At 36.7% G+C, this 25,511-nt stretch overlaps 2 protein-coding genes across 2 annotated transcripts; both read right to left on the minus strand.

The window, feature by feature from the left end:
• Positions 1–5,712: 5,712 nt before the first annotated feature.
• On the minus strand, positions 5,713–6,651 carry LOC110127773 (putative olfactory receptor 4A4). The gene has a single exon (XM_020878131.2). It carries the CDS (start codon positions 6,649–6,651, stop codon positions 5,713–5,715), a length of 939 nt encoding a protein of 312 aa, XP_020733790.2.
• A 15,604-nt stretch (positions 6,652–22,255) lies between these two features.
• LOC110127771 (olfactory receptor 4C3D-like) lies at positions 22,256–23,182 on the minus strand. Its single transcript, XM_020878128.2, has one exon. It carries the CDS (start codon positions 23,180–23,182, stop codon positions 22,256–22,258), a length of 927 nt encoding a protein of 308 aa, XP_020733787.2.
• Positions 23,183–25,511: the final 2,329 nt, after the last annotated feature.

The following is a 25,511-nucleotide window of genomic DNA, read 5'->3' on the forward strand; positions in this document are numbered from 1 at the left end:
GATTCAAGTCAATGTATGGTAAAACCAATACAATGTTGTAAAGTAAAATAAATAAATAATTTAAATAAATTTAAAAAAGAACAATACACAGTCACCATGTCCAAATATTCTTGCATTATTGAGAAGAAAAATAAATTGTGTATAGCTCTCAGTGGACTCTAGGAATGTGTCACTGTGACTAGCACAAAGAAAGAGTTTAAGAACACTGAGAGGGTGTGACTGAACCTAGTTTGGCTAGACACTCCAGTACTATAGGCATTGATGATATGAGTAATGGCAGATGCCAAAGACAGTCTGAATGAGGATTTGAAAATATCTAATGAGCTCTAAGGAATGTGGATTTTGCTAAGGCATCATCATGAAAATGTCATAAACTTGTCTTTCTACTCTGGAATGAAAGCCAGAGGTAAATCAGAGAATTAGCGTGTGCTGACACAAATAGCCATTCTCAACTTCCTAAAGCTTGAAGTCCATTCACAATGGCTCCTTGGCTCTCCCAGAGAGTGCAATGGCAACCCACTCCAGTCCTCTTGCCTGGAAAATCCCATGGACGTTGGAGCCTGGTTGGGTACAGTCCATGGGATCGCTAAGAGTAGGACAGGACTGAGCAACTTCACTTTCACTTTTCACTTTCATGCCTTGGAGAAGGAAATGGCAACCCACTCCAGTGTTCTTGCCTGGAGAATCCCAGGGATGAGAGAGCCTGGTGGGCTGCCACCTATGGGGTCGCACAGAGTCGGACACGACTGAAGTGACTTAGCAGCAGCAGCAGCATTGGTCCTACTTAAATAGCTACAGTGCTGGCTAAAGAGATTGCTTTAGAACCCCGACACCTGTCTAGTCCAGCTCTCTAAGCCCTAGAGGAGCAACAAAATGGAAATAGAGGAGAGTTAAGTCTAAGTCAGTGAAAGTTGTCCGTGAAAACAATTTTTCAAAAAGAAGTTCCAGGAAAGTGTGTTTTCAGAATGTTAATCTAAGGGCAGAGTGTTTTAAAAGCCTGGAGAGACAACAACACAGATTCTCAAACTGGAAGGGTAAAGCAGAATTAAAGCAGGAGAAATTATGTATGGATCCTATCATAGTTGATCAAAAACCAGTTGAGATATGGTTTGACTTTTGATAGTTTCAAAGACTAATTACACAGAAACAAGGTACCTGCCGAACTGTTCTTATGGGCAGATTCAGTAGGTAGAGCAACATGTTACGAAAGCAGCAAGGCACTCCAAAGTAGAGCTCATATCATGTTAGTCCAATCCAAAGATACTTTCATTGCAGAAGGGCATCTCCTAAGTTGTTTACCAGGAGTGGAAAGTTTTGGGAGGTGGATTTTTGTCTAATAGTTCTTCCAATTTAATTCTAAATGAAATAGAAGCAAATAAAACTACACTTATTGCAATACACATATTGAATTGGGTAGAATCTCAGAACTTGGAAACACGTTCCATTTACCTAAGTAAATTACTTGTAGAAATTGGGAAGACTGATTAAGGTTATAGAAGATGATAGCATAATGTGAAAGAAAACTCATCTCTCTTCATTCTGAAGCTGAAGTTCTTACTCTTCTTCATGTTTTTGTGACAGTAGTATGTCTACTAAACATTGTTACATGGTATAGTCCATTGATCTTTTTTTCTTTTTTTCAATAAAGTATACGGAACCCTGGAAGTGTGAGGTTGGATCTTTCTGTCAAAAGAGTAAACTATAAACACATCTATGACACATGCACACATTCATATTTGGAAGCAAGCTTCATTTATGAAAGATCCATAAGTAATTTACAACAAAGTCTTGTCTTATAAGTTAGAAAAGCTGTTTAGTTGAGAAGTACTTTCCTTGGTCAACTGTGGAATAATGGTTTCTTTGTGTTTATTTACCCCTTGTAAATGACCACCTAAAGCAATTTCAATGAAAATTCTAGATTCAAGTACCTAAGTATTAAGCCAGTTTTCTAATAGTGGAATTTTTTACAGATATATTTTAGTGTGTGATTTTGAAAAATGCCTGTATTTAGTTGCTAATAATAGTTGTTAATCTAATAAAGTGACACTTATTATGGCATATAATTAAAAATATTTTAATATTCTAAATCATAGTCAAATGCCAGCCCCAAGGAGTTCTGTGTAGTGTAAAGATAGCAGGATGTGGTGTAAGAATATTTGGGCTTAAAGGTGCCTTAAATGTTGGATGATCTAGTTATTTCATCTTTCATATTCTACATTTGTTTATAAGAACACTACATTTCAATTTTATAATATTGTAGTAACCATTTAAGAACAAATGTTTCATATAAATTTAGATAGAGTGCAATTATTTTTTAGAATAACTGGTAACTTGTACCATATAGAACAATAAACTCAATATAATTTTAAATACTATGTATATCAGATGTGTATCAAGAGAGTACTGGCAAGTATTTTTTTTTCTATTTTATTTTCTGTACCCATCTAGTTACCCCTAGGCTATAAGCTTTCTGAATGCAAATTCTTATATATACAAGCACCTTATATAACTCTGTAATCAGGAAGGAAAACATTTCAATTGCTATGAAACAAGTGAGGTTCTGATGAAATGCTGTCTCTTTCTGGTTTCATTTGAAATGGTTGAAAGAGTATCAACATTGAATTTAGAATAGTGTAGATCTGAATACTGACTCTGTCTCTAATATTGGGCAGATTATTTAACAGTTTTGAATTTCAATCTTAATCATCTGTAAAGTAATAATTGTATTAATAATATATAGAGAGGTGCTTATATATATATATATCTTGCAGAGGCACTAATATCATATTTATAGAAGAAATAACATATTTGATAGAAGTTAATCAGAAACTCAGTGAGGAAACTGATATTATAGTGACTTGATTTCCATCTCCAATGCTGTGTTGAGTGAAATTCACTCAGTCATGTCTGACTCTTCACTATCCCATGGACTGTAACCTGCCAGGCTCCTCTGTCCTTGGAATTCTCTAGTCAAGAATAATGGTGTAGGTAGCCAGTCCCTTCCTCAGGGAATATTCCCAACCCAGGGATTGAACCCAGGTATCCTGCATTGCAGGCAGATTCTTTACTATCTGAGTCACCAAGGATAAGCTTCCCTAAATCTTTCAGAGAATGAGGCAATAACCACTGGGGCTATTTCTTGCTGAAATGGGGCATGCATATGTGTTCAGTCATGTCCAATGCTTTGCAGTTCCATGGAGAGTAACCCACCAGGCTCCTCTGTCCATGGGATTCTTCAGGCAAGAATACTGAAGTGGGTTGCTGTTTCCTTCTCCAAGAAGTCTTCCTGACCCAGGAATCAAACCCAAATGTGATCTCTCACATCTCCAGCACTGGTAGGTAGATTCTTTACGACTGAGCCACCTGGGAAGGAAATGGGACATAGTCCTGCCTCAAATTAGGAAATAAAAAGTCTCACACAAATAGATTAAGAATTCAAGTGACTGACTTGTGCAAGAAACTGAGAATACAAAGGCAATTAACTAATTTTCCCTGACTTCAGAGAGATTGCAGACCAATAAACATAGACAATTAACAGAAGGCTTTATCTCCTTACTTGAAATAACTACACAAATTCAAAAATTTAACTTTTTGTTTCATTTGGGTTGCTAAAACAGAATACCATAAACTGGATTGTTTAAACAATAAACATTTATTTTTCACAGGTTTGAAATCTCAAAAGTTCAAGATTAAGGTGTTGGCAGGTTCCATGTCTGGCAAGATTCCTTCTCTAGTTGATAGACTGCCATCTTTTTCCTGTGTCCTCTATGGCTGATGATCAAGTGAGCTCTTGGGGTCTCTTTATAAGGATGTTAAACCCATAGCCTTGTGTGTGTGTGTTCAGTCACCTTAGTCTCTCATGAATCCGCAGTGAATAAGGAAGGCAAAACAGTAAGTTTTTTGACCACATGCTTCCAATAATTTTGAGGCAGGTAATGTTCCCTTTAAAGCCTGATGCAGAGATAGACAGAAGATTGCATGAATGATGTTTCTGTGAAATAAAACAATATATTCTGGCCTCTTTATTTCTTAGTAATAAGTATTTCATTAGCAAGGGAGATAAAATGGCATATATTGTCAGCATATTTCTTAAAAATTATATCACCCAAAAAGCCTGGTATTAAGCTCTGTAGCTCATGGATTATGGATTATGCTAAATTGACAAATGATAGGCAGAGCCTGGATCTCCATAAAAGGTTATGGAATACCATAAGCAAGGAAGGAGGTAGGGATATTGAAAAATAGCAGATATTTTACCAGGTGTTCTATATTACCTGGGAAAATTAATGGATCATCTTTATGATAATGTAACTCCAAAACAATCTAGTACAATTGAGACAATTCCATTAGAAAAATGAGTAAGATATGGTGGTTTTTTCATATGTACATCCTGTTAATTCAGATTAGTTTTATAAATTTAGCCTCCTTATGAAGATATTTGCAACTCTGAAGCATCATTCTACTTCAACATTTACATTCTAAGCAATATTAGCACAATAATATATGCTTCTTGCAGAAACAAAAGCAAGATAAATATTTCAAATATAAATATGGGTTATATTGTGTGGAGAGAAATGTACAGTAATCTATTTCATATTACTAATAGTTTTCTGAAATTTTTAATGAGTCCTATTAATTCTGAAATTATTTAAAAAAAAACAAGAAAATCTTTCAATAACTTAAGTAAATGTATAATATTAACTATAGCTTAACTCTTATATAGCACATAAAGCTCTACTTCAAAATAGAGATTTTTAGATCCCAGAATGATACATATTTTCATAAGAAAATGTGAAAATCTGAAAAACATATTTCAAAGAATATATATACTTGAACTACAGAATTATGAAAATCTTGATAACATATTTTATTCATCAGAAGTATTCATATAATAGATGATTTCATGATGTCCAAGTTAATAAAATATGACAGAAAATTTAATTCACTTAAATATCACACAAGGCATTCCTAAAAAGAGAAATTCTTTTTTTTTTTTCTTTTTTTTCCCCATTTATTTTTATTAGTTGGAGGCTAATTACTTTACATCATTACAGTAGTTTTTGTCATACATTGAAATGAATTAGCCATGGATTTACATGTATTCCCCATCCCGGTCCCCCCTCCCACCTCCCTCTCCACCCGATCCCTCTGGGTCTTCCCAGTGTACCAGGCCCGAGCACTTGTCTCATGCACCCAACCTGGGCTGGTGATCTGTTTCACCCTAGATAATATACATGTTTCAATGCTGTTCTCTTGAAACATCCCACACTCGCCTTCTCCCAGAGTCCACAAGTCTGTTCTATACATCTGAGTCTCTTTTTCTGTTTTGCATATAGGGTTATCGTTACCATCTTTCTAAAGTCCATATATATGTGTTAGTATACTGTAATGGTCTTTATCTTTCTGGCTTACTTCGCTCTGTATAATGGAAAACAGTGTGGAGATTTCTTAAAAAGCTGGAAATAGAACTGCCATATGACCCAGCAATCCCACTTCTGGGCATACACACCAAGGAAACCAGATCTGAAAGAGACACGTGCACCCCAATGTTCATCGCAGCACTGTTTATAATAGCCAGGACATGGAAGCAACCTAGATGCTCATCAGCAGATGAATGGATGAGGAAGCTGTGGTACATATACACCATGGAATATTACTCAGCTGTGAATCAGTTCTAATGAGATGGAAGAGAAATTCTTTATTGAAAATGAGTCATACATTTCCCAGCTGTCTCATTTTCTTTCTTTGGTCCAGAGCTTTTTTTATTGCATATTTCATCTCACTATTTCTCAGAGTATAAATTAGAGGGTTCAACATAGGGGTCATAATGGTGTAAAACACAGTCAAGGATTTATCAATGGGTAAGGTGGAAGGAGGTCTCACATAAAGAAAAATACAGGGTACAAAGAAGAGGAGCACCACGGTGATGTGGGAGCCACAGGTGGATAAGGCTTTGCGCCTGCCTTCCTGACTAACGTTCTTCAGAGAGTGCAGGATGACCCCATAGGAGATGAGTAAGAGCGTAAAGATGATCACTGATATTGTGCCATCATTGGCCAACACTGTGAGGGCAATGATATGAGTGTCAGTGCAGGCAAGTTTTAACAGTGGGTACACGTCGCAGATGAAATGGTCAATGACATTGGGGCCACAGAAGGGAAGGTTGTAAACAAAGAGAGGATGAAATATACCGTGTAAAAAGCCACCAACCCAGGCCAACAGCAGCAGCAGAACACACACTCGCTGACTCATGATTGTCAAATAGTGCAAGGGCTTGCAGATGGCCACGTAACGGTCATAGGCCATGACCGCCAGAAGGCATATATCGGCACCACCAAAAAAGTGCCATGTAAAAAGCTGGGTCATGCAAGCTTGGAAGGAAATAGTTTTCTTTTTAGACAGTAAGTCCTTAATCATATCTGGGGTGACTGTAGTAGAATAAACAGCATCTATAAATGATAGGTAGCCAAGAAAGAAGTACACAGGGGCATCCAGGGTTGGGCTGACCATCACAGTCCCAATGATGAGTAGGTTGCCCACTATGGTCACAATGTAAATGAGCAAGAACAAGACAAATAATATTTTCTGACCCTGAACGCTCTGAGTGAGCCCCAAGAGGACGAACTCAGTTACATTGTTCTTTTGTTCCATACGTCCTCATGTACGTCTTATGTTCCAGATAAAAGTACCTGTAAATATAATTATTATGAGAAACTTTCTGAAATCTTAAGTTAATTTTTTCATTCGTTCATTCAGTCAACAGGTCATATGGTTATTATGCTTTGGTATTTTCAGAGAACATAATTCAAGGCTGATTAAAACATCATCCTTAACCTCAAAAATCTTACAGACTAATGGAGAAGTATTTAAGAGACATATGTGGGAAAAGGACACATGTTTTAGGTAAATGAGGTGCCACAATTACCTTTCCAACTGAAAACTAACAAAATTCTATGCATAGTTAATATGTTATACAAAGCTGAATATTGATCAAAGTTTTAATAATGAAGTAAAGCAAGATTTTCCTTATTTTACTTTTCATTTACTAAGGTGATGACTCTATTATAGTGGTGGGAGGATCTTCTAAATCAATTATTGAAATTGCAAGTAGTTATATTTAACAGTTTCATCTTATTCAAGGAGTCAGGAAAAGAAAACACAACATCAATTAAGAAAAGTGTAATAATTCACAGAAAGATTTACATTTTAGAGGATATGCACAGAATTAGTATCTGTAAACAGTGAACAAAGAAAAATATAAAATGAGTAAAAATATAAACAATTAAAGAAAAAATAAATTAAATGATAAAAAAATATGTGATAAGGTGCTATAGCCCACCCATGCACAGATACTTAGGAATTTTCCCTACAGCCTTACCTACACCATACATTATGATTTTTGAATATGTTAACAAAACAATAAAGCAAAAAAAAAAAAGGAAAAAAACTCATTCTGTTTTTCATTCATTCAATCATTCATTCATAGTATTCTAATGATGATATACATGATAAATGCATTATTTGTATCCAAATAAAATTAAATTAACTGCAATGCAATGTCTATATAGAGATACAAAGTTTATAAACATATCCAAATAAAATTAATGAAAATAATAAATCATTTAGTAAATACTGTCTACCAGGTTCCAGACACTTTGCTAATACTTTACACATGTTTTCTCATTTAATCCTCAAATTAGTTATGAACAGACATTTTATGACTGAGATAAAGCAAAATATAATTTGCTTAATAGTACACTGTTGTCATAAAGCCTAGATTTGAATCCAAGAAGACAACTTTACAGCTGATGTATGATTCTTATGTCTGAATTTCTCATCGAGCTAAATTATTTATTCAATAAAATCATAGATAACAGCTAGTGATAGCAGTATATTTAGGGGGAGCCTCTGGGTAGTCATTTTTAAAGGGAAATAGCACCCTGTGTTCCTCAGAAGATCTGTGCCCTGAGCATAGGTGTCGTCAACAGACTATGTCTAATGTAGGACTTTAAAAAGGTTATTCCTAACAGTAAGTCTTCAAAATTTATTTGCTTTCCTTGAAAGATGAGTAGAGATGGAATTATCTGCTGTAGCTCTTTCTCTGGTTGAAAATGTCTATCCCATTGGAAGCTTTCTTGGAATGCTTCCAGAGAGAAGGGGTCAATACCTTAACAAACTGTCTTGGTTTCACCACCTCATCTCTGAGAAAATTATCAGCATCACCCTTAGCACAAACACCAACACCACCCCTGTGCCCAGAGCTGCTCAGAAACAAATGGACTTGTATGCATATATATATATTGCATATATATATATATATATACTTACTGATTCTGTGTGTGTATGTGTGTGTAATCAAACTTATTGCTTTCATTAAATAATTAGAATCATTAACTCATCAAAACAGAAAGAAAAGCACCACATAAACTCTTTATCAAAGATGATTGGCAGTAGAAAAATAATGTTAAAGGAAATTAGTAGAACAGGAAAGCAGAAATATATATATGTATATATATTACATACACACAGAGAGAGAAAACTGCATAGCAGAAGGGAAATAAAAATTATCTCTAAAACTCTCCTTATACATATTATATACTCCTGTACTTCCTTTTTCTAAGATGTGTCCCTGAAACTTAAACACACTCATTTATTCCTTTATCTCATGACCTGAATAGAGACCAAAATGTAGATACTTATGTTTTGGTAATTTGTCAAAATAGGTTAAAGTAAACCAAGCTAAAAATTGTTAATAACTCTGGAGTCTTCATCCTGAGGCTGTAATTTATTTATACAGACAAACTACAGGTGAATCACTGACACATTTCAAATATAATTGTTTGTATATATAAATGATCCAATTATCTCAATGATATCAAAATAGTAGTTTAAATTAATAAGACCATGTTTAATACTCAAATAAATTGTTAACAATCACCTCAAACAGTCTTATTTCCCTCTCTGACCTCTAAAACCCAGTTACCTAATGGTTCCTGCATGTAGAAGTCAGAGATTGTTCAAGTGAAAATTTTAGGATCATGTCAGGGTAACCTAAAGTATGGCTCCATCCAGCATGTACTGATGAAAACTTCACTCTATGAAAGAGCTGGAAATCATGACACATTAGAGTTTCAGCTTCGCAAATCCAAGCTTTAGTCAAGTAAATTAGGATCACATTAAGAGCAAAACAATAAGGATTTATTTTGATAGGGTCAAAATTTCTAAGGATTTAAAATTATATTTATTTACATGGATATTCTGAATGTCTAAGCATTTATGTAGGATACAAACCTTTGGGTGGCCAAGAAATTCAAGTTTCATCTCAATAGAAAAGGTTTTCAAAAAGACCATCAAGTAAGCTGTTTACAAAATGATGGAACTATGCCTGTCACTTACCTATATTTGAGTCTTATTTGTAAACAGTTTGCACTCCACACCTTAAGAAACACATCATTATTGAAATGTTCTCCTTTGGGCAATAGACCTGGGCTGAAAGCGTACAGAGTGCCATTTTCAAATGGCACAGGATTTCAAAACATGTAGACTTGCATCATTTCAACTGCATCCCTCTGAGGCTGTGTCTCTACTGACTGAGGCACTAATCACTATACCAGTGAATTTCCATTCATCCCTGCAATGATCCACTTTTTACAGAAGCATAGCTTCATTGAAATCTGGTCAAGCTTACTCTCTGAAGACAGATACTCAGATTGTGGTATTACACATGCAGTTATTTGTTCAACAAATAAACTGTTTTCTTGCTTAGAGGAATGGCCATGTGATGCTTCACTGTGTGATGATACAGATGAAGAAACATCAGTAGAACTTCCTGGTCAACTAGCTAGTACCAGGACTGAATTCTTCTATCACCTAATCTGGTGACTACTACTCTTTCAAGACCATTATTACAAAAATGTTGTATCAAGCTGCAAGACTGTTGCCATTATAAGTTATTTGAAAACATTCCTGAGCTAGAAAATAGAACTAAATTCTCTCTCAATGCATGATGATTAGTGTCATCAAGTGACATGCGTTCAATTTAGAAATACTTAAGAGTTATAGCTTTCATTCTTTTCCTAACTTCAGTTGTCATAAATATCAGTTTGAAACACCCTTTAAAGATTACAACTGGCTCATTAGCATAGCTGACCACACAGTCTGGGAAGACTCCTGAGAAGGAAGCATCTCTCAGTTTTACTGATGTGATCTTCACAGGTGATAGACCAATGTCTGTGCTTGGATGACCTTAACTAACAGTCTAGTTACTCTATGCTTTTGCCTAACAATTTAGACATGAATTAAGGCAGTATTCCTCAATCTCTTTTTCATTATTGCCACATGGAGATGTTTTTGGACATTCTGTCCCCTTGACCATCAGTCCTTCAAAAGTAGTAATACCAAAGATATATTACCCATTTATGTGTGGTTGCTATGTGTAAAAACAGTAAGTAATCTTTATCCTCACATAAACTATTTTTATTGGGAGACATATTGTCCCCATTCCTAATGAATGTTTCTAAATAGCATAAAACTTTTAGTCTTAGTTTTCTTTTATAGTTTTAAAAAGAAGAGACTTAAGGTGGATATTTAAGCTCAGACCAAACTGAAATTCTTGCTGTGCTTCAGCTACACAAATCTCTATCCAATTATTCTTGCCTGTACCATGTCTTATAAAATGTCTCTCATAGCACTCATTACTAACAAAACTATATTTTTAGTTTAGTTGCTTACTTGTTTATTATCCATATATTTCCCCACTTATGAGGAATTTAATTCCTCATAAGCACAATTCTTGTCTCTATTGTTCAGTCTTATGTACCCAGCTCCCATAACTGTTTGGCCCACTGTATGCACTGACCTGTATTTTGTGATAACTTCAATAAGTGAAAATCTCCTAAATTTAATTGACCATGGATTCATATGTTTTTGTCAGTAATTAATGTTACCACTATGTGATAACAATGGAAAATGCCTATGGAAAGAGGATCTATTCAGCTCTTCAAGGTGCTCCCCTCTTGCCCAAAATATCAATCTCCTCAATGATTGGGTTGCTCTGTTTTTCCTCTAAATGTGTTTTTTACCCAAAGTTCATTTTCTTTGAAATTCAACCATGTCTGTTTTTGTTGTTGTTGTTGTTGTTGTTGGAGGCTAATTGCTTTACAATATTGTAGTGAGTTTTGCCATACATTGAAATGAATCAGCCATGGATCCAAATGTGTTCCCCATCCCGATCCCCCCCCCCTCCCGCCTCCCTCCCCATCCCATCCCTCTGGGTCTTCCCAGTGCACCAGCCCTAAGTACTTGTCTCATGCATCCAACCTGGGCTGGTGATCTGTTTCACCCTTCATAGTATACTTGTTTCAATGCTATTCTCTCAGAATATCCCACCCTCTCCTTCTCCCACAGAGTCCAAAGTCTGTTCTGTACATCTGTGTCTCTTTTTCTGTTTTGCATATAGGATTATCATTACCATCTTTCTAAATTCCATATATATGCGTTAGTATACTGTATTGGTCTTTATCTTTCTGGTTTACTTCACTCTGTATAATGGGCTCCAGTTACATCCATCTCATTAGAACTGATTCAAATGAATTCTTTTTAATGGCTGAGTAATATTCCATAGTGTATATGTACCACAGCTTTCTTACCCATTCATCTGCTGATGGGCATCTAGGTTGCTTCCATGTCCTGGCTATTATAAACAGTGCTGTGATGAACATTGGGGTACACGTGTCTCTTTCAGATCTGGTTTTCCTTGGTGTGTATGCCCAGAAGTGGGATTGCTGGGTCATATGGCAGTTCTATTTCCAGTTTTTTAAGGAATCTCCACACTGTTCTCCATAGTGGCTGTACTAGTTTGCATTCCCACCAACAGTGTAAGAGGGTTCCCTTTTCTCCACACCCTCTCCAGCATTTATTGCTTGTAGACTTTTGGATAGCAGCCATCCTGACTGGCATGTAAAGGTACCTCGTTGTGGATTTGATTTGCATTTCTCTGATAATGAGTGATGTTGAGCATCTTTTCATGTGTTTGTTAGCCATCTGTATGTCTTCTTTGGAGAAATGTCTGTTTAGCTCTTTGGCCCATTGTTTGATTGGGTCATTTATTTTTCTGGAATTGAGCTGCAGGTGTTACTTGTATATTTTTGAGATTAATCCTTTGTCTGTTACTTTGTTTGCTATTATTTTCTCCCATTCTGAATGCTGTCTTTTCACCTTGCTTATAGTTTCCTTTGTTTTGCAAAACCTTTTAAGTTTAATTAGGTCCCATTTGTTTATTCTTGCTTTTATTTCCAATATACTGGGAAGTTGGTATTAGAGGATCTTGCTGTAATTTATGTTGGAGAGTGTTTTGCCTATGTTCTCCTCTAGGAGTTTTATAGTTTCTGCTCTTATATTTAGATCTCTAATCCATTTTGAGTTTTTTTTTTGTGTATGGTATTTGAAGGTGTTCTAGTTTAATTCTTTTACAAGTGGTTGACCAGTTTTCCCAGCACCACTTGTTAAAGAGGTTGTATTTTTTCCATTGTGTATCCTTGCCTCCTATGTCAAAGATAAGGTGTCCATAGGCTCGTGGATTTATCTCTGGGCTTTCTATTCTGTTCCATTGATCTATATCTATGTCTTTGTGCCAGTACCATACTGTCTTGATGACTGTGGCTTTGTAGTAGAGCCTGTAGTCAGGCAGGTTGACTCCTCCAGTTCCATTCTTCTTTCTCAAGATTGCTTTGGCTATTTGAGGTTTTTTGTATTTCCATACAAATTGTGAAATTATTTGTTCTAGTTCTGTGAAAAATACCGTTGATAGCTTGATAGGGATTGCATTGAATCTATAGATTGCTTTGGGTAGTATAGCCATTTTGACAATATTGATTCTTCCAATCCATGAACACGGTATATTTCTCCATCTGTTTGTGTCCTCTTTGATTTCTTTCATCAGTGTTTTATAGTTTTCTATGTATAGGTCTTTTGTTTCTTTACGTAGATATATTCCTGAGTACTTTATTCTTTTTGTTGCAATGGTGAATGGTATTGTTTTCTTAATTTCTCTTTCTGTTTTCTCATTGTTAGCACAAAGGAATGCAAGGGATTTCTGTGTGTTAATTTTATATCCTGCAACACTGCTGTGTCCATTGATTAGCAGTAGCAATTTTCTGGTAGAGTCTTTAGGGTTTTCTATGTAGAGTATCATGTTGTCTGCAAACAGGGAGAGTTTTACTGCTTTTCCTATCTGGATTCCTTTTATTTATTTTTCTGCTCTGATTGTTGTGGTCAACACTTCCAAAACTATGTTGAATAGTAGTGGTGAGAGTGGGCACCCTTGTCTTATTCCTGACTTTAAGGGAAATGCTTTCAATTTTTCACCATTGAGGATAATGTTTGCTGTGGGTTTGTCATATATATATGTGTGTGTGTGTGTATATATATATATCTTTTGTTATGTTGAGGTATTTCCTTCTATGCATGCTTTCTGGAGAGTTTTTATCCTAAATGGATGTTGAATTTTGTCAAAGGCTTTTTCTGCATATATTGAGAAAATCATATGGTTTTTATCTTTCAATTTGTTAATGTGGTGTATTACATTGATTGATTTGTGGATATTAAAGAATCCTTACATTCCTGGGATAAAGCTCACTTGGTCATGATGTATGATCTTTTTAGTATGTTGTTGGATTCTGTTTGCTAGAATTTTATTAAGGATTTTTGCATCTATGTTCATCAGTGATATTGGCCTGTAGTTTTCTTTTTGTGCGTGTGTGGCATCCATGTCTGTTTTTAGTATTAGGGTGATGGTGGACTCATAGAATGAGTTTGGAAGTTTGCCTTCTTCTGCAATTTTCTGGAAGAGTTTGAGTAAGATAGGTGTTAGCTCCTCTCTAAATTTTTGGTAGAATTCAGCTGTGAAGCCATCTGTCCTGGGCTTTTGTTTGCTGGAAGATTTCTGATTACAGTTTCGATTTCTGTGCTTGTGATGGGTCTGTTAAGATCTTCTATTTCTTCCTGGTTAAGTTTTAGAAAGTTATACTTTTCTAAGAATTTGTCCATTTCTTCCAAGTTGTCCATTTTATTGGCATAGAGCTGCTGGTAGTAGTCTCTTATGATCCTTTGTATTTCAGAGTTGTCTGTTGTGATCTCTGCATTTTCATTCCTAATTTTGTTGATTTGGTTCTTCTTTGTTTCTTGATGAGTCTGGCTAACGGTTTGTTAATTTTATTTACCTTTTCAAAAAACCAACTTTTAGCTTTGTTGATTTTTGCTATGGTCTCTTTTGTTTCTTTTGTATTTATTTCTGCCCTAATTTTTAAGATTTCTTTCCTTCTACTGACCGTGGGGTTCTTCATCTATTCCTTCTCTAGTTGCTTTAGGTGTAGAGTTAGGTTATTTATTTAACTTTTTTCTTATTTCTTGAGGTAAGCCTGTATTGCTCTGAACCTTCCCCTTAGCACTACTTTTACAGTGTCCCATAGGTTTTGCATTGTTGTGTTTTCATTTTCATTCGTTTCTATGCATATTTTGATTTCTTTTTTGATTTCTTCTATGATTTGTTGGTTATTCAGAAGTGTATTATTTAGCCTCCATATGTTGGAATTTTTAATAGTTTTTTCCCCCTGTAATTGAGATCTAATCTTACTGCATTGTGGTCAGAAAAGATGACTGGAATGATTTCATTTTTTTTTTTTTTTAATTTACCATGGCTATATTTATGACCTAGGATGTGATCTATTCTGGAGAAGGTTTCGTGTTCACTTGAGAAAAAGGTGAAATTGATTGTTTTGGAGTGAAGTGTCCTATAGATATCAATTAGGTCTAGATGGACCATTGTGCCATTTAAAGTTTGTGTTTCCTTGTTAATTTTCTGTTTAGCTGATCTATCCATAGGTGTGAGTGGGGTATTAAAGTCTCCCACTATTATTGTGTTATTGCTAATTTCCCCCTTCATTCTTGTTAGCATTTGCCTTACATATTGCGGTGCTCCTATGTTAGGTGCATATATGTTTATAATTGTTATATCTTCTTCTTGGGTTGATCCTTTCATCATTATGTAGTGTCGTTCTTTGTCTCTTTTCACAGCCTTTATTTTGAAGTCTATTTTATCTGATATAAGTATTGAGACTCCTGCTTTCTTTTGGTCTCCATTTGCGTGAAATGTTTTTTTTTTTTTTTTTTCCAGCCCTTCACATTCAGTCTGTATGTGTCCCTTGCTTTGAGGTGGGTCTCTTATAGACAACATATATAGGGGTCTTGCTTTTGTATCCATTCAGCCAGTCTTTGTCTTTTGGTTGGGGTATTCAACCCATTTACATTTAAGGTAATTATTGATAAGAATGGTCCCATTGCCATTTGGTTTGTTGTTTTGGGTTCACGTTCATACACCCTTTCTGTGTTTCCTGTCTAGAGAAGATCCTTTGGCATTTGTTGAAGAGCTTGTTTGCTGGTGGTGAATTCTCTCAACTTTTGCTGTCTGTGAAGCTTTTGATTCCTCCTTCATATCTGAATGAGATCCTTGCTGGGTACAGTAATCTGGGTTGTAGGTTATTCTCTTTCATTACTTTAAGTATGTCCTGCCATTCCCTTCTGGCCTGAAGAGTTTCTATTGAAAGATCAGCTGTTATCCTTATGGGAATCCCCTTGTGTGTTATTTGTTGTTTCTCCCTTGCTGCTTTTAATATTTGTTCTCTGCATTTGATCTTTGTTAATTTGACTAATATGTGTCTTGGGGTTTTTGCCTTGGGTTTCTTGAACTTGAGTGGCTATTTCCTCCACCATTTTGGGGAAGTTTTCAGTTATTATCTCCTCAAGTATCTTCTCATGGCCTTTCTTTATGTCTTCTTCTTCTGGGACTCCTATGATTTGAATGTTGGGACCTTTCACATTGTCCCAGAGGTCCCAGAGGTTGTCCTCATTTATTTTAATTCTGTTTTCTTTTTTCCTCTCTGCTTCATTTATTTCCACTATTTTATTTTCTACCTCACTTATCCTATCGTCTGCCTCCGTTATTCTACTGTTGGTTCCCTCCAGAGTGTTTTTGATCTCATTTATTGCATTATTGATTTTTAATTGACTCTTTTTTATTTCTTCTAGGTCCTTGCTAAACATTTCTTGCATCTCCTCAATCCTTGTCTCCAGGATATTTATCTGTAACTCCATTTTGTTTTTAAGATTTTGGATCATTTTTATTATCATTATTCTAAATTCTTTTTCAGGTAGATTCCCTATCTCCTCCTCTTTTGTTTGGCTTGGTGGGCATTTTTCATGTTCCTTTACCTGCTGGGTATTTCTCTGCCTTTTCATCTTATTTAGATTGCTGTGTTTGGGGTGGCCTTTCTGTATTCTGGTGGTCTGTGGTTCCTTTTTATTGTGGAGGTTTCTCCCAGTGGGTGGGACTGGGTGTTTGGCTTGTCGAGGTTTGCTGGTTAGAGAATCTTGTGTCGGTGTTCTGGTGGGTGGAGCTGGATTTCTTCTCTTGGGAGTGCAATGGAGTGTCCAGTAGTGAGTTTTGAGATGGGTCTATGGGTTTGGTGTGACTTTGGGCAGCCTGTATATTGATGCTCAGGGCTATGTTCCTGCATTGCTGGAGAATTTGCGTGGCATATCTTGCTCTGGAACTTATTGGCTCTTGGGTGGTGGTTGGTTTCAGTGTAGGTATGGAGACTTTTGGATGATGTCTTATTAATTAATGCTCCCTGTAGTCAGGATTTCTCTGGTGTTCTCAGGTTTTGGGCTTAAGCCTCTTGCCTCTGGATTTCAGTCCTTATTCTTTCAGTAGCCTCAAGACTTCTCCTTCCATACAGCACTGATAATAAAACTTCTAGGTTAATGGTGAAAAGATCTCCACTGTGAGGGACACCCAGAGAGGTTCACAGAGTTAAATGAAGAAGAGAAAAGGGAGGAAGGAGATAAAGGTAAGCAAGAGGAGGAAAAGGGGGAATTCCAGGGAGGAGAGACAGATCTAGGCAGTACTCTGTTCCCTAAGTGTTCTCTGCAGCCCAGACACCCACAGAGATTCACAGAATTGGACTTAGAAACGGGGGAGGGAGGAAATAGAGGTGATCTGGGGAGAAAAATGAGAGTCAAAAGGGGGAGAGACTGATCAAACCAGTAATTACACTCGAGTAAAAATGGGTACTGAAGGTTGGATTCTTAAATGTCCAAAATTGATATCAAATACTGAAAAACAAAGATTAAAAATCTAGAGTAGGGGTTAAACTCTTAAAAATACAATATTAAAAAATCACAGAAACACAAAAAAATTTAAGAAATATATGTGAAGTTTGCTTTAAAAATAGGGTCTTTTTTTTTTGGCCAGGTTATAGTGGGTTATAAAAATGAAAATTGTATGCATGAGATGGGTGCTCAGGGCTGGTGCACTGGGAAGACCCAGAGGGATGGGATGGAGAGGGAGGCGGGAGGGGGGATCAGGATGGGGAACACATGTAAATCCATGGCTGATTCATGTCAATATATGGCAAAACCCACTACAATATTGTAAAATAATTAGCCTCCAACAAATAAAAATGAATGGAAAAAAATTAAAAATTTTAAAAGTTTAAAAAATGAAAATTAAGGAGTAATAGAGGACTTAAAAAAAAAAAAGAGAAAAAAAAATTTTAATAAAAAAAAAAATAATAATAGTAAAAATATATCTAGGAATTTCTCTGGAGCTGTTGCAGGCAGTGTGGGTTCGGTTCAGTTTCAGATAGCTCCTTGTTCCAGCTTACACTTCTCGATATCTATAGGCCCCTTCCAGTGTAGTCAGTGTTAACTACAGGGATTTTAATCTGTTGAACCGGTAGTTTCTGAAGCAGTTCCCTTTGTTTATTTGGCTTCTGTTTGCAGGTCTCTTCAGTGTCTAATTTCTGCCCTGACACAAGCGGGCGGAGGTGGTCTCTTGTTTAGGTTCACTTGTTCAGTCGTGCTGTGGGGAGGGAGGGGCACTGCAGACAAATATCACTGGTGTGTGTGGGGAGCACTTGCAGTGTTCTGGCCACACTGGGTTTGCCCCTGCTTGCGGAGTGTGTGCTTCCCCTGTCTACACTGCTCAGGCTCCAGGCTGCTCTCCAGGGAACAGGCCCTGAGTTGCGTGCACTTCCCAGGCCTAAGCCACTCAGATTCAGGTTTTCGGGTACTCCACAAAAGCACAGACTTGGTTGGGCCTGCGTTTTGTGCCTTCCCTGCCCGAGCAGCTCAGGCAGCCAGGAGCTTGATGAGTGCACTCTCCCCAGGTGCAGTGCGCCTTATCCCCTCCACAGTCCCAGCCTCAGTTTCCAGGCACACTGATCCTGATCAGGTCTGCCTTGTGTCTGTTCTGAGAAGCTGATTTCTGGCTGCAACCTTCCCGGTGGATGTCAGCCATCCAGAATCTCTGGAAATCTTTGGTTAGAGACTGGAAGCCTGTTTGCAGTTTGGTAGGGGATGCTGTCTCTGTGGCTGAGTTTGCCCCTTTCCCCTCCCCCCTGCCTCCTACCTCCAGCTGCGGATGCAAGCCTCTGGGGTACTTTTCTGCTGGGAGTTATTTTAGGCATGTAATCTGTGGGTTTTATTTATTTTCCCTCCCAGTTAGGTTGCCCTCTGAGATTCAAAAACTTCCCCCAGACCTGCCAGTGAGAGGGTTTCCTGGTGTTTGGAAACTTCCTCTATTAAGACTCCCTTCCCGGGATGGATCTCAGTCCCTAGCTCTATTGTTGCCGGAGCCTGCCGGCAAACGAACCGGTCATGGGCGCAATCACCAAAATACCTAAGAAATAAAGACTCGGAAAGATGGGGTTGAGAGGGATGGAGTCAGCTCTCGACTGAAACCGACAACTTTATTGAGGGGTAACATACATATATATGCTAACAGGACTCACTAAATTTAGATCAAGGACATGTATACGTGCAGAATCGCAGGCATTAGTCTTCGCTCAGGAATTTTATCTCAACTCTTTAAGACTATCAGAGCAAGGGACTGGTGTCTTAGTATGATTACAATCAGTTAAAGATTATCTAAAGATTACCTAGACATAAACCATACACAGGAGCCTGACAATCTCGTCAGGAAAATGGGTAAAAGGTCGCTACAGCAATTTCCTTGAGGGAGGTAAGAAAGGCCAACCTGCACTTTAATAAATCAGGGGTGGCGGGACAGAGAGGGACCTCTTGATCTCTCTCAGGGCCAAGAAGGAGCCTGAGCAGTCAGGCCGGCTCCCCGCATATTGTCTCTCTTTTTATCTTTTATATTTTGTCCTACCTCCTTTCAAAGACAATGGGCTGCTTTTCTGGGTGTCTGATGTCCTCTGCTAGCAATCAGAAGTTGTTTTGTGGAGTTTGCTCAGGGTTCAAGTGATCTTTCAATGAATTTGTGGGGGAGAAATTGGTCTCCCTGTCCTATTCCTCCACCATTTTTAATTCCCTCCTGAAATTCAAACATTTCAATGTTACTTCTTGAGCCTGTTACATCCCACTTTTCCTGATGCCCACAAAGAGTAATATATCTGCAGAAAAAGATCACTAGATGACTTTTTCCTGGGACACAAGAGGAATCAAGAAAGTGTATGTAACCTGGGAAATGGGGTCAACAGAGTGTTAAAGGGAAGAAAATGCCACCCTCCAAAAACAAGGAAATAATATCTCAGTGACAATGTGGCCAATGATCAGATCCATGTTTGGTATGTTCTCTTCATGATATCAAGTAGTATTGTTATTGTGAGGTACAGAGGAAGCTGAGTCTAAAAGACGTGATATAGTTGCTTAACTCTATTGGATCTAATTTTCTTCTTGATAAAGGAAGTATAAACACCTGTACCAATACTTGTTGGTACAATAATGGATTTAAAGTATGTAAAAAACCTAGTAAAATGCATTCCTCATAGTTGCCTCAATCAATAAGCTCATCCCCCTCACTTAATGCCTAATATTAATGTTTTCACTGAATTAAGAGTCCAGATTAAACCAAAATTTCCTTACACAACAGATCCAAACAATATTTATGTATTTATGTCACTAAGACTTAGGACACATATACTCACTAATTTTTTTAAATTATCATAAGTAATCAGGTGACAGTTAATTCTCAGGAGAGACTCTTGGTGATGAGTGCCAAGGAGCTTCTAAACAAGCTTTACACTTACTCACAAATCAGCAAAACTCTGTCCACTGAGAATATCAGATTGCCTTGCATTTCCTCCTTCAGTTCTTACACTTTCCATGTCTCTCTTGACAATTTATCATTTGCGCCTCATTAATCTTCTCACTTCCCTATTGAGCCCTTGTTATAGCCCCTAAAACACACACATTGACCTTTGTTTCCATCTTCAATTCCTTCTGTTTGGTCTTAGACTAAAAGCAACATTTACTCAGAACGCTGTCCTCCTAGGTTCTCATAGGAGTACTCCTCTTCTCCCTAATAGTCACTAAACAAAATGAACCGTGTATCATCTAGTCAAGATTTTGTTGAAATGCTTCATTCTCACCTGCAATACTCATTTTAATAGATTAGGTGCTGATTATACCATCTTCCAGGCCTATACTTTGTGGGAAGCATTTCTGTTTCTCATTAATTTGAGATAGCCATGTACAACTTAGTAAACACAGTCTAAGCAGTTGGAACCTTGCTTGGGGATTACAATATAGTCAAACTATAAAAGAAATAGCTTCAGTTGATCACTGAGCTTGATAAAGTGATATTTGTGAGAACAAACAGACACTGGAATATTGTAGTCAGAGAAGCTCTATTTATAAGATTTATGTAATAATGTGGAATGACCTGATAATTTCCCACATGAATAGAGGAGCTTTGCAGGTATCCCCCAATTTGTGAAACTTCATCTTAGCCACATTGCTTTTAAAAAGGCCAACATTAATTAACATTTATATTTACTACTGAAAGAAATCTAATGGGGATTTTTGTTTTTACCAAAAAAAAAAAAAAAATCTGTTATTATGCCAGCCATTTGCTGTGCTGAGATATATTGCTACATATGAGATAAGACTGCAGCAAATTTTAAACCATCTTCTTAAAATAAAAAATGAATCATTAAGACTGCAGATAATTTATTATCTATAGAGATAAACCTACCATATGACTGTGTTTCATTTCATAGAAAGACCGAGTTTTAAAGACCTGGGTTGGAAGTTTGTATCTGAAATTTGTGAAAGAAATCTGCATCCTGGTGTAATAGCTCCTGACACACTTTATGAATGAAGCACTTGTGATGTGAGTCAATTAAGTTAGTAAACCTCTCTTAGCTTCAATTTGCTTCTCTGTAAAATGTAGGTAATGATAAAGGAACAACTACTTTAGTACGTAGATGAATCATCTGAAGTGAATGTGCCTGATAGATACTAAAGGGGTCTTGAAATGTAAATATATACATATATATATATATACACACATATATAGTAGACCTGCAATAGCTTTGGATCCCAATTATAGGCCTTTTTGTTTAAATTTGGTAAAAATGTTAACCTTTCTTGTTTCAAATGGCTCATCAAGTCTTGATATGGAAATTGAGTACACTATATTCAAGAAAAACTGTGAAGCATTTAAGCAAATAAAATTAAGAGCAATTTCAGAAATTTTGGCTTAATATTTGTGTCACAAAAAAAAATCAAAGATAAATTGTGAATTATTATTTTCTTCTTTGTGGGTGCTTCTGTAACTGACTTTAGTAAATTCATAGCACAGAAAAATAAATCAACAGCAGTTTTTCACATACCATCAGTCCTGTCCATCCTCAGGTATCAATCTAAAAATCTATATCCCTTATTGTCTGCATGATAGGCAAAGCAAAATTAAAAAGTTCTGAGGTCAAGATTCTACGGAAAAGCCACTTTCATTCAAGTAATGTAAAGAAATAATTTAGCAAAGTAGCAATAAAACTGAAGAAAATAATAATCTACAATCACCAAACCAAGGATTCACATTTTTTCTTTCCATTGCCAATTGTGAATCTATGAACAGAAATATTGAAGCCATGATAAGTATATTAATATTTATCAAAATGCCTAATAAATGCCTAGCCATTTGAAATAATCAACAATGCTAGTTTCTAGGTTCTTTAATTTTCTGTCAATGATCTGCAAATGGTTTTTCTCTCACAATTTACAGGAGGTATAACCCTTTGTATGGGATTTCTCGGTGGTTTAGTGGTAAAGAATCTGGGCTACAGTTCATAGGGTCACAAAGAGTTAGATATGACTGGAGCGACCTTTCTCACACCCACTCAATATCTGTTCTATGTATGTAAATCATCACTTTGTTGGTATTATGAACAGCCTACATTATATTCCTCTTCAACAAACTACTCATGGCATTTTTCACTTCTGTATTTCTCACTGTGTAAATTACAGGATTCAACATGGGAGTGAGGATTGCAAAGAACACAGTTACCAACTTGTCCACAGAGTAAGTAGTCACAGGTCGTGTGTAGCTGAATATACAAGGGACAAAATAGAGCACCACTACTGTAAAGTGGGCACCACATGTAGAAAGGGCTTTGTGTCGTCCTTCAGAGCCATGGGATTTCAGGGAGCTCAGGATGACTATGTAGGAGATGAGGAGCATGGAAAAAATGAGCAAGCACATGGCACCACTGTTGGCTGCCACTATAATTCCGATCTTGTAGGTGTTGCCACAGGCAATTTCCAAAAGTGAGAAGAAATCACACATGAAGTGATCGATTACATTGGGACCACAGAACGTCAAGTTGACCATGAAAAGAATCTGCACGGTGGCATGCACGACCCCACCGATCCAGGCCACCACCACCAGGATCTGGCAGAGCCCCTGTCGCATGATGGTCGTGTAGTGCAGAGGCTTGCAGATGGCCACGTAGCGGTCATACGCCATAACAATGAGGACGATCACCTCCGTTCCTCCAAGAAAGTGTACCAAAAACAGCTGAGTCAGACAGCCACCCCAGGAGATGGTTGTCCTCTGGTATAGCAGGTCAATGGTTATTTTGGGAGTGGTGACGGAAGTGAAGGAAGCATCTATGAAGGCCAAATAAGTCAGAAAGAAGTACATGGGAGCAGAAAGTGTGGGGCTGAAGGAGATGGTGATGACAATGAGGAGGTTGGCCACCACAGTAAATAGGAAAATAAACAAAAAGACAATGAAGAGTATTTTCTGCAAGTGTGGATTCTGTGTGAGTCCCAAGAGAACAAATTCAGTCACATTGTTGGGAGGCCTGAGGACATCCATTCAGCAAGTAACACCTTCCTGGGGCCTGAATTACCTAAAAAGAAATAATGTATGATACCTGTCAATCATGAAAGACGTGTGCTCTGAACTTGAAACAAAACAGCAGTTACTGTAACTATGGAACATATCCTTGGCATTCTTGCCCCTCTACTTGTTTCAAGGGTTTCTAACTTCTTCCATGATATCTTTTTATCTTTTCAAACACCTAGTACCTGTGACCTATAAATGATCTATAGGGCAACTTTCAATTTGTAATTTATTGAGAAAACGTGGTGCTATGTACATGAGATCTGGATTCTTCTTCTAGTTCCAACTGCATTTGACTCTGCTAAGTTTTCTGAGTGCCCCATGTTTCCAAACCACCTTCTATGTCTCTAAGGTTGCAATCGTGATTCTCAGATGTATACTGTGAGGGACCTTACAAAGGTAAGTGTTATTCTTTCTTCTAGGAGAACTTATATTTGGACCCTCAGCTCTAACCATGGAGAGAAAAACATGGTCAACAAATATCCAAGCAGGCAGTTTAGGGAAATGTATGTTAGTCCTCGGCAATGCACATTGACCAGAACACATAAGTGAGGCAAGTTTCCTCACTGTCCCTATTTCAGTGCAGTGGACACATGATGTCAGCAATACCTGAAACCTATTAGGTTATGAGTAAATGCTTGATGAATTGTCATCCTCTACGGGTAAAATAGTCCTGCTTCCTTAGACCATAAAATTAGCAAGAATTCAGGTGTCTTCATCCTCCAGCTTTGTTTCTCATTACTTTTGTAAGAAACATAAATTAATGTTTGAAAGGAAGCTACACTTTAGTTTAATACTTTCTGATACTTTCTGGCACACATTATGGGGTAAGTAAGAAAACAATAATTCTCTTTAGGAAAGAATATGTTACTGGGTCATACTAAAATCAAGATAATTATAATATTTTAAGCATTAATTTTTACTCTGAAAAATTATGTTCCACATATAGTCAAATTCAATAAATTTACCATTTCAATAGATCTGGAAGATAAAAAAAAAAAACTCTTGCATAGGTGTTAACTACAATAGGATCTATTAAGTTCAGGAAATCCTTACATTCAAAGTTCTAAAGAAAAAACTAATGTGGAGAAAAAAATAGTTTCTTAAATAAGTTAGACAAATAGATTATATACTTTGCATATAAATATATATATATATATATATACACTAACTCAAACACATCTAAGATCTATTACTTACTGTAAGTCCCTATTACAAGTTGACTCATTTAACAAATATTTTTTGGACATAGACTTCGTATGTTAATGTACATGTGTTCACCTAAAGTTGTAAAATGTACCCTTGTTAAATACCCTTTAATGCCTGAAGTTTTATTACCAAACAGCAGCAACTCATCCATCTATGACAGAAATGACCTTCCCATGCCTTATGTTTCTGTTACGTGCATTATTATGCCTTCTCCTAAATCCACATAGCATCCATCAATCATCATTCCTGGTTTGAAGCTACTGTATTACTAAGAAAATGAGAAGTTTAGAGGACATAAATTTCCTGAGGAAAATACATAAATAAAATAAAATGTATTATTCAAAAATAAGCCTTTTCCTTTCAAAAGTAAGTTGATAAAGAGCTTTATTTTTTAATAATCCAATATAAAAATTATACTTATGGGAAAGCAAAGTGCAGCAGGTTATTGCATTCCTTTATTCTGGGGTGGGATCCTCTAGTGCATCAGAAAAAAGTAGAGTGTATGTAAAATAAGAATTGGACATCATTAATAAAAGTGATTTAGGGATAACTATGAACAAATAAAAGGGCTTCTCAAGTGGCTAAGTGGTAAAGAATCCGCCTGCCAATGCAGGAGATGCAGGAAGCACAGGTTTGGTCCCTGGGATGAGAAGATGCCCTGGAGGAGGAAGTGACAACCCACTCCAGTATCCTAGCCTGGAGAATTCCATCCACAGAGGATCCTCTCGAGTTACAGTCCATGGGGTCAAAAAGAGTCAGACATAACTAAACATTCACATACATCCTGATGAAGAAGTAGAAATCACTTTTTCCTTTTTCTTTAGCTCCATGAAACTCTTTCTAGGGATAAACTGTAAAGGAAAACATATTTAAAGTAGATAAATCATTATTTACATATATGTTCAACATAATTATAATGAAGTGTGGAAAATTTAGAAACTACATGGACTGTTCAACATTTAAAAATCTGATAGCTACAGTATAGTGCATCTCTTTGATTAATGTACAGTTTTTAACAGAAGTGTTCTAAAAAATTGTACCACATCATAGGAAATTTCTTGTGTTGCATTATTAACTGGAGAAAATTTTGTAT

The sequence above is a fragment of the Odocoileus virginianus genome, unplaced genomic scaffold, assembly GCF_023699985.2.
Source record: "Odocoileus virginianus isolate 20LAN1187 ecotype Illinois unplaced genomic scaffold, Ovbor_1.2 Unplaced_Scaffold_32, whole genome shotgun sequence".
In the NCBI taxonomy this organism is placed as follows: Eukaryota; Metazoa; Chordata; class Mammalia; order Artiodactyla; family Cervidae; genus Odocoileus; species Odocoileus virginianus.

Excerpts from the sequence above, each read along its gene's own strand:
- LOC110127773 (XM_020878131.2), bottom strand. The coding sequence starts at position 6,651 with ATGGAACAAAAGAACAATGTAACTGAGTTCGTCCTCTTGGGGCTCACT.
- LOC110127771 (XM_020878128.2), bottom strand. The coding sequence starts at position 23,182 with ATGGATGTCCTCAGGCCTCCCAACAATGTGACTGAATTTGTTCTCTTG.